Source organism: Eriocheir sinensis, chromosome 7 (assembly GCF_024679095.1).
Source record: "Eriocheir sinensis breed Jianghai 21 chromosome 7, ASM2467909v1, whole genome shotgun sequence".
In the NCBI taxonomy this organism is placed as follows: domain Eukaryota; kingdom Metazoa; phylum Arthropoda; class Malacostraca; order Decapoda; family Varunidae; genus Eriocheir; species Eriocheir sinensis.
In genome coordinates, this window is record NC_066515.1 from 2195369 (window position 1) to 2205108 (window position 9740).

Sequence of the window (9740 nt, forward strand, 5' to 3'; positions counted from 1 at the left end):
GAGTTGAGGGGAAATTGAGAAGATTTTCAATAAGCCTGCTGCTGGTGGCACAATGCACTATATTTTGAAATGTGACCCAGCTGTTAGAGAGCTGATCTACAAGCATCATGACAAGATGAAACTAAAATGGGGAGTGTATACTGTGAGAGATAGATACCATGCAATAATATGTTACCATTGTCAAAGATACGGCCATCTTGAGGCCAACTGTACTGCCAAGAATAATGGAGAAGCCCCAAAATGTTTCAAATGTGCTGGGGATCATAAATCAAAGGGGTGCTCCATGGCTGAGAAGAAATGCATAAATTGTATGAGGTACACACACTCAAAAAACTATCGTTACAGTTGGGTCCGACGAATTTTACACTGAGCAACCCGGTAATCTCGGCAGGGTTGGTAAGAGTGCGATCACCCCCACCACCTCAGCTCTGCTGGGGGGAGCAGGACAGGACCCCCGTAAGGAAGGGATAGAGAGGAAGGGAGACACTGAGATACCAGATATCACCATAATATTAACGGAGTGATTTGAATGCCACTTGTATAAGCCTTATATTCACAAATCATTAAATAATAATGCTCATTATGATATACGTAACAGCGGTGGGTAGAAGTATTCTCCCATGTCAAAGACAAAAACAACCATCAACGCATGTCAGATATAGTTCAGTTCATGATGTGCCATCCTGGAACTAATGCTTCCACTGAACGTGTCTTTTCTTTCATGAACAAGTTGTGGGCATCTGGAAAAAAACACAACTTAAAATTGCAACGCTAAAAGCATTGCTGGTAAGAAAGATAAAGTTTAAACAGAGTTGCATGGACTTCTACAGGTTGTTTCAATCTACTCCAGGGCTACCCTTCTCTCTTGTGCTGCCTCATTGCCTAATAAAAACTAGGAACTTTGCGCGCTTTTTAAGTTGACAAATAAGGAATTCGGCGCGGGCTTTTGAATTGCCGAAATTAGCCGTCTCTGGAGAAGAGTAATTTATTAAATAGCTTGCATGCAGGAGTTAATTTGTCTAACATGTTGGTATAATGACTCGCCGATGATCATTACCTAGAGAATTAATCTTATTGGGTGCATTCCATGATTGTTTCGAGACAGGCCAATACCGTGACTCGAGTAGTGCATGCTAAACTAGTGAAACCAATGCCAACGTTATCTTACCATTTGGGTGATAAGTCAAGTTTATAATCCACTATAAATCTATCATAAGGGTTAGCTAAGTTTTACGTAACCTCCTAGGCTCAGTGGAGCCGTATGTGGCGATCAGTCAGTGGGATTCACTCTGATATCCGAATCCTGAGTGACTCATCACCGCAAGGTGTTTATCATATTGTATCCTAAATGGACGAAATTTTAGCTCTTCACTTGTGTGTGAGGTGTTAAAGCATAATTTCATCACCCCAAACACTACAATATTATAGCTACATGGAACACAGATCAATTAACTTCGACTAAGACTCCACCTGTGTGTTTCATGAAGCGTTACTGTGCCAGCTCAAATTCTACTGCTTCATTTACGAGTCCCGCTCACTTGGTTCAGGCAAGTGAACCCACACCCAACACACGCAGTGATACCAACATGAGTAGCCTGTTCTCAATGGCTTCGTCCCTGGTGTCAGTTTGTATCGTGCTGAATGTGTAACGATAGTTTTTTGAGTGTGTGTACAAGAAGCATGAAGTCAACCACTCAGCGATGACCAGTGTTGTGTAGTCCTTCAGACTGAAATTGAGAGAATTCGTAACATAACCGATCATGGCTATTAATTAGTGTTTGAGATTTGAAGATAAATTGAGTGTTAAATGTTCAGAGAGTTGGAAATAATCGTTGGACAATAGATTGTGATACTATAAAGAAAATATCAGATAAATGGAAAATGAAATATGATGGATATTTGTGATACTGTAAAAAGGAAAGATATTGTGATTGATGCCAAGTTTATTAAAATGACATCAGTAGGCTATCCATGAAAGCAATTAACCCTTTCATTGCTAAACGCTTGCAGCGAGCGTTAGGCGTATTTGCTGGTGGTGCTAAACGCTCGTTGCGAGCTCCACCCGCACTCAAATCTCCCGCGTGAGAGTGTTCCAACACTAATTCTCACAACACAGGATTGCCAATTGAGTGGGTTCTTCACTAAATTTGGTGGAAAATCATGTCAGCCCAGCGCGGAAAATCTACGGACAAGCAACTGGTGGATGTTGTTGACCAATATAGCGACATTTTTGCATAGCTTCACCTATCACATGACTGATATTTTGACCAAATAGTTGTAAATCTTGCAGTTGGCAATACTGCCCTGCCAACACCACATCATCAAGAGATCTACAGTAGTTGCCTTACGGCTGACCGTCGCGCACATATAAATGTACGTCTTCACAGGCAACACCCCCTGAACATGCCTGTACTTTCGCAGGAGAGGCTTACATTACTGAATCGTATAGATCTTGGCCTCCTCTTTCCAATGGTGTTTTTGTTTTTTAGCTGTGATGAATAGTTTTTGAGATACAGAGGTTAAAAGAGATCCCCTTCCCCCGCTGGGGTTCCCGAGCGCGCCTGAGGGGATAGTCTCATTGTGAGCGCTTAGCAATGAAAGGGTTAAGACTCACTCACTCACTACGACGTTGTGAATAAGTGTATATCGAGGATTATTATTGAGGCAAACATCATAATTGTTGACGGCCCCTGCGGAGCGCTGCGCTGGCAGTGGAGCGGGGCCTGAAACCAGGATCAAAGGACACTGGGTCTTCCGGAGAGCGCGTCGATTTTTTAATCAACTGGCGCATGACTTCATGATTTACGCCTCAGTAGCCAGCCGGAAGCGGTGGTGTATACTGTATGGTTTGCTTGTTCTTGTCAAATCACAATGCCTTGCAGTTGTTCAGTATCTGGCTGCAAGTCTGTGTTAAAAAAAGAGGGAACTCTAAGTTTCCGAAAGATGAAGAACTTGGGCGTAAGTGAATTAGTCTTTGCAAGAGAATAGACATCATTAATCCAGCTACTGCAAGAATATGCAGCCGCCACTTCGAACGAGTAGCCTACGAGAGAAATCTCAAATATATGAACTTCTGGGAATTCCTGTACCACACAGGCAAATCAAGTTCAAAGCTGGAGCATTACCAACACTGCACTTACCTGCCATTGAAGGTGAGTTTTGAACCACGTGTTACGTAGCCTTTACGTAAGTAAGCTATTTAACGCTCTAGACTTCTGAATCTGGAGAAAGCACCTTAGTCTGTGTGTCTTGGTCAGGGGTGTCCAAACTTTTTTTCACAGAGGGACACATGCGGAAAATATACGAAGGGTCGGGCCACTCAGTATATATATGGATGGAGATAGATTTTAGAGTTTATAGTTTTACAGGAACTACCACGTGTAGGTCAACTGGCCTCTTGCAGATTCCTTATTTTATTATTATTATTATTATTATTTTTTTTTTTTTAAGGAATGTAGGAGTCATTAAGTAGATATAGGCAAGTGTACCTTTAAAGGAATCTATTTTCTATGATGTCTTATTTTATTTATGTATACAGGATAAACTATTGAATCCTATTGTAAGAGGATCGAGTAGCATCATGCTCGTTACAGAGGATTTGAATGTAAGCTTATAGTTTTCATTGTACTTATTATTATTACACAGCAAGATGTGAGCCATAACAAAGGGACGGGCAGTCATTATTCTTAGATTTAAGGTTTAAGCTCTCCCATTGAGGTCAAAAAGCAATATATTCAATATATACAAACAAAAAAATATTAAATTCACATCAGAAACCTAAAAGATTCAAATTCTAAGACAACGAAAGCCCGTTTCGATTCTATTTGAGTTAACGCTCAACGTAAATACTTTCGATTTTATTAGCGTTTTTTTTTTATTTGCGTTAACGTTCGACGTGAATAATTTAGTTTTCTATTTCATCCCTCCTCGCTCCACGTGCTGACGTCATTTTCTGTGTGCCGGCTAAATTGTCCTTTGATCCTGCCTGAAACCTCATCAACGGTAAACGGTAAATCTTGAATGTCAAAGCACCACATATCTCTCTTTTTAACCTAACTTAACCTTGATGCTCAATAAGATTTCATCATTACTGAGTGCTTAAGCTTGTTCATTCTGCAGCTTCATTACCGTCAGCTGAGATTGGCATGGATTTGGCTTTCACTGGTAGCCTGGTAACCTATAGTCCCAGGTCTTTCTCTGCCTCTGTGGTGGATAGTGAAGTGTTTCCCATGTGGTATTGGTATGCTGGATATCCCCTCCTAAGGTGCATGACTTTACATTTTTCTTCATTGAATTGTAGCATCCACATTTTGTTCCATTCCTGTAGCTTGGTGATGTCTTCTCGTAGGAAATCTGCAGTCAAGGGGTTCAGTAAAGTGTTCCAAATGGTTTGTATGGCTGTCAGTTCAAAATTCTCAACTTTTACCTCCTCAAATATGGCTCTCCCCTTTCATTCCTTTCTAAAATTATCCTAAATCTGTAGTCTCTCTTTCACTTGCATTCAGTGTTGTAGAAACCTGCACTATATGAACAAGGGCCCCAAACCCATTTAGCTACATGGCACCTTCTTAAATGACCAGTGAGGACTGAGTTGGCTGTCCATCTGGCTGGTCGCTGGTTCAATCTCCATCACCGAAGATTTTGTTTTCTCATTTTCTGGCCAGATTAATTTTTTGTGTGATTCTAGTAAGCTAGTTCACTTACCTCCAATTTCTCCATCACAGCTGGGGCAGAGAAACAGAGCTGTGGTGCAGGGAGCTTGAGTGTGCTTGATGAGTCGCTATTTCACTGTCTTCAAACACATGCGGGAAACCCTCGACCAGCCACATTATTTATTGTTATTATTGTTGCTGTTATTAGGTTAAGGTAGGTTATTATTAGCAGTAGTATGTGTATTAATATTAGTATTGTCATTGGTGAGGTCCACAAACTGGCATCAAAGGAAAAAGAAATTGATGTATTCCCAAACTGAGTCCCCTCGTTGAGTAGAAATGGATATGAAGAGAAAAGACGTGAGATTGAAGTTAAAAAAAAAAAAAAAATAAGTTGCACGTCCTCAGCGAGTGGCTCAGTATCCACTATTTGCAGCCCAATGGTCAGCAGCTGCTCACTTGTTATGTCAGTGATTGACTGGTTGTGTTCTTTGCAATACTGTATCCAAAAAAATCCCAGGTGTTGGTAATACTGGTGGGGCTGCGAGGCGGTGCATGTAAGCCAGCGTGGCAGTCACTCCGCTCCTGTTTCCAAACCTCCAGAGGCTGAGAACAAGTAGCCACGCGCAGTGTTTACTCCTGTGGAAGTCTGTTACTTAGCATTTTTAGGAATGGTTGAAGGAGTCAACTTTTCCCGTAATAAACCCCAGTGAGTTCTGGGGACCAAACTCGGGCCTTCTGAGCAGACGTCAGGGCAGCTACCAGCTGAGCCACTGTTGAGCTGAAAGGTCACCGCGCCAGACGCCCCCATCCCCACTGTGGACATGAAGGGTAAAGGTGACCCCGTTCACATTTTTGGTTGCTTGAGGCGGTGGCTGAGTGGTAGCGTGCCGGCGTCACGTTCGGGAGATCCAGGAGGGACGTCGGTTCGAATCCTGGCCGGTACACAGCTGGGATTTTTCAGTCACCACCGAGTGGCCTAAGACTTCCCACATGCTGCCCTGAAGACCATCCATCAACCCGGACTCTAGATAACCTCTCCAAGGAGAGGCTCAAAGATGAGCTCTGGGGGGCAGTATGAGCCAATGCAAGATTGCGCCACTATAAACACTCGCCTGCGCCACAACGGGCTGGGCCGACCATCTGGACCCACCAGTGAGGAAGCCTAATGGCACAACAGGCTGTGATGTAAAAAACAACAACTCGGAGGCACATACAGTGTTTAAATACATAAGGTCACCTTCACCCTTCGTGTCCACAGTGGGAACGGGCTTTCAAGTACTGGCCACAGGAGTGGCCTCTGGCACGGGGACCTTTCAGCTCATCAGTGGCTCAGTTAGTGCTGCCCTGACTTCTGCTCAGAGGCCTGGGCTTGCTCCCCGCCACTCACTGGTGTTCATTACGGGATTTTTCACTGCATTTTTGCAGTTTCCTTAATGAGTCAACTTTTACTTGGCTACTATTCTATTAGCTTACTTTTTTTTTTTTTTTTTTTTTTTTTTTTTTTTTTGCGTTATCGCCTATGGGGCCGATAGGCTTTCTTGAAAGCGCCTGATGGTCGGTCCCAGCCCGTTGAGGCACAGGCAAGTGTTTCCAGTGGCGCCATCTTCTTTGGCTCATGCTGCCCCACTGGAGTTCAACGTTGACCCTCTCTCTCTCTTATATATTTTTGTGTAGCACAGCCCCGTGGAACACTGAGGAAGGAGACATCATAGCCTTGGGTGGGTCAACTATCAGATATAATTAACATTTAATTGAAAGGAATACTGTGGACGTGTATTTACTTTTTCTTGAAGGTTCCCAACTGATCGTCGCACTCTGGCCGTGGATGATCAGTTCCTGTGGGGGTCGGCCTTCATGGTGTCTCCCGTCCTGACCGAGGCCACCACGGAGCGGTGGGTGTACTTCCCTCAGGACGCCTGGTACGACTACTACTCGGTGAGTGGCGACAACCCTGGACAGAATTACACCAGGGTTCACAACAGTATAAAAATACCATAAGAGGCCCGTCAGCGTGCTCATGCTGGTTCCTTAGAACGTTATTCACCAACTCCGCGGCCCAGCCAGAAAATCTATCTGGTTTTCATTTGAGGCTCCAATCTTTTTATTTTTCATTGACTACTTTGTTTTCTGGTGTATCAGGCAGCCCTTGAACCTGGAAATAAAAGCTCCAGATAATGGGCCATGTGAGCACCAGACACAGTCTTAACATTTGTGGCCATGGTGTCCCTGGGGGGATGGAGAACATTGACCATTCTCAGATTAACTACGTATTCAGTTTTCTTGAATAGTGATTTTTATTTAAACACTTTTTTTTTTTTGTCATCAGCATCATAAACAAGTATAATTTTTTATGTGATGCAAAACTTGAATTTGAATACCTATAACATGACTTTATTCACTTTGTAACCATTGCTACCAGCCTCAACATTTCTGAGTATGTTACGAGTATTTCGTCAATGTCTACAAGTGTTTTATCAACACTGATTACAAGTCCATAATACCTTACTTTATTCTGTATTACCAAGTTTTCCATTTCTAAGCATCTCAGCCACTCCCTGCAGACCTCACGGCCTCCCAACCAATTACAGTAATACCTTGATTTACGAGTGCCTTACTTTACGAGTGTTTTGATTTATGAGCAAAAAATAATCACTAAAAATGCCTTGGGTTTATGAGCGGTGACTTGGTGTACGAGCATCCTGTTTGTAAAGTTGCCGCGAGCGTGGGTTCCCTTTGTTTGCCGCAAGACGAGAACGCTCAGAGCGGAAAACAATGGGAATGGGGTCTCAGTCCGCGTCGTACACTCGCAGAGGTAGTACCCGGGCGCTCGTGGCCGCTTACGTTTTTGTTCTAGTGTGCGGTCTTTGGGTTTTCAGCCCTACAGTGTGCGTTCGTTTTGGTTTACGAGTTTTTTGGTTTGTGAACAAAATTCCGGAATAAATTAAGCTTGTAAACCGGGGCACGACTGTACTATTTTGTTGTTTGTTTATATTTTGTTTGTTTTCTCCACCTTCACTGCATCTACAGGGAGCGCCTGTCGATTTTCCTGGCGAGAGAGTAATCGTGCCTGCGCCGAGGGACACCATTCCCCTGCACATTCGAGGGGGCAGCATCCTCCCCACACAGCGGCCTGCCCAGAACACAGCCATTTCCCGCCAGATGCCCGTGGGACTGATCGTGGCCATAGGCTGGGACCGAAGGGCGTCTGGCCAACTCTTCTGGGACGACGGAGAGATGATCAACTCGGTGGCGGAGAAGAAGTACTCGCTGGTGGAGTTTTCCTTCGTGCAGGTGCGCTTAGAATTGCCGTCACAGTGAGTGGAGAAAGCTGGGAGGACTGCCAATCATAATCCTTTTCCAAGACAACACAACCCCAAACTCAGCCCCAGAAACACAACACAAACACAGAAACACCACAACCTCCCAGAACACAAACCCATCACCCACAACACACACACACACACACACAACATTAACACTGCTCCCCTCCTTCCCCAACACACACACACACACACACACACACGCCCTACCCCACAACGAGAGGAAAGCAGAAGGAAAGGATTAGTAATGGGAGAGGAGCTTGCCGTGGCCTAGACTCAAGGGTGTTCAGCTTGTAGTCATTGCAGGGAAACAGGAAAACAGCTTGAGGGGCACATTAAGGGTTCTCTGAAAGATCGACAAACTCACATTGAATTTCTACAATCCGTACTCACCGCGCTTGTAAAGCAAAACTATATATTGTAAGTTCCTGTGTAATGTAAGGATGATGTGGAAACCAGTCTTACGAACGTGTTACCGGACTCTGCATCAACAAGTCTGTGGTCAGCCTAAAAGAACTCAGCACTCTGGAAAACCATTCGTTCATGTCTGGGGGGCGTCTACCGAAAACTACAAAGGGTCCGTACCTTCCTCATCCTCCTTCCGCTTCTCTGCCTCCTCCTCACTCACTCACTCATTGGTTTCCTTCTCTCTCTCTCTCTCTCTCTCTCTCTCTCTCTCTCTCTCTCTCTCTCTCTCTCTCTCTCTGTGCCTTATTTATCACCCTTTTCTTATTCTTCTTTACCTTTTTTACATATTTTTTATTTGCTCCTTCTTTTCTTTCTTCATTCCCTTCCTTCCTTTTTCCCTTTCTTCCTTCCCTTTCTTTCTTTCTTTCCTTCTTTCTTTGTCTATTTCCTTTCTCATCCACTGCCATTCTTTCCTTTCATTACCAAAACTTTCATGGGATGGTCTGTCTGCTGGCTGTTCCAGTCTCCTTCTTTCTTTCTTTGTCTTTCTTTCCTTTCTTTCATTTCATTCTTCATTCCTCATCCATAGCCAATTCCTTTTACTCTTCTTCGATATCTAAAAATACTCACTAAAAATGCCTTGGTTTACGAGTGGTCTGCTGGCTGTTCCAGTCTCCTTCTTTCTCTCATTCTCCCTTTGTCCTAACCTTTGTCCTAACCTCTTCGTTCTTTTTCGCCCCAGCACACGTTAACGGGGGTGGTCCGCGCCAACACCAACGAGGACTTGAAGGGGCTCACGCTGGCCGACCTCGAGTTCCTGGGCGTGGAGAAACCGCCCTCCGAAGTGACGCTCCAGAACGCGAAGATTCCGGCGGCGAACCTCACATACGAAGCGGCGTCCTTGAGGCTCCGAGTGCGGGTTCAACACCAGCTCAACATTGATTTCGAGCTGACCCTTAGAGATGTTTGGTTTTACGAGGTGTGATGATTGGTCTTTTTTTTGTTGTTGTTTTTTCTAACCTTTCGTCCTCACTTCATTTATTTTTTTATTCCTTTCCTTCCTTGGTAAGTTCCTCCTCCTTCTCTTAATCTAGTTATACTCAAAGACTGTTCAAGTACTGTTAACACATGCACACACACACACACACACATGTACATATACTCGTATATCTGTGTGTAATGTTCTGTCTGTGGTCAATAAAAATATATAAAAAATTACCAACTTGTCTCATAATTAACCTGTTAGTGACGTGACTCTCTCTCTTTCCACATTTCTTCTCTTCTCCCTTATTTCCTCCATTTCTTAATTCTCTCCCTCTCCATTCCTTCCTCTTTAAATTCTTACATCTCTTATCTC

General features: G+C 43.8%; 1 protein-coding gene across 2 annotated transcripts in view; it reads left to right on the plus strand.

Annotated features, from left to right (window-relative positions):
- The window catches only part of LOC126992249 (maltase-glucoamylase-like), a 123641-nt gene extending 114050 nt beyond the window's left edge, over nt 1–9591 (plus strand). The window contains exons 39-41 of one of the 2 annotated variants that reach the window (XM_050850918.1): nt 6449–6590; nt 7683–7946; nt 9126–9591. In XM_050850918.1, coding sequence (XP_050706875.1) covers nt 6449–6590; nt 7683–7946; nt 9126–9368 — 649 coding nt within the window. In that variant the 3' untranslated portion in view covers nt 9369–9591. The remainder of the gene's footprint in view (nt 1–6448; nt 6591–7682; nt 7947–9125) is intronic. The other variant, XM_050850919.1, reaches the window with a different exon arrangement.
- Nucleotides 9592–9740: the final 149 nt, after the last annotated feature.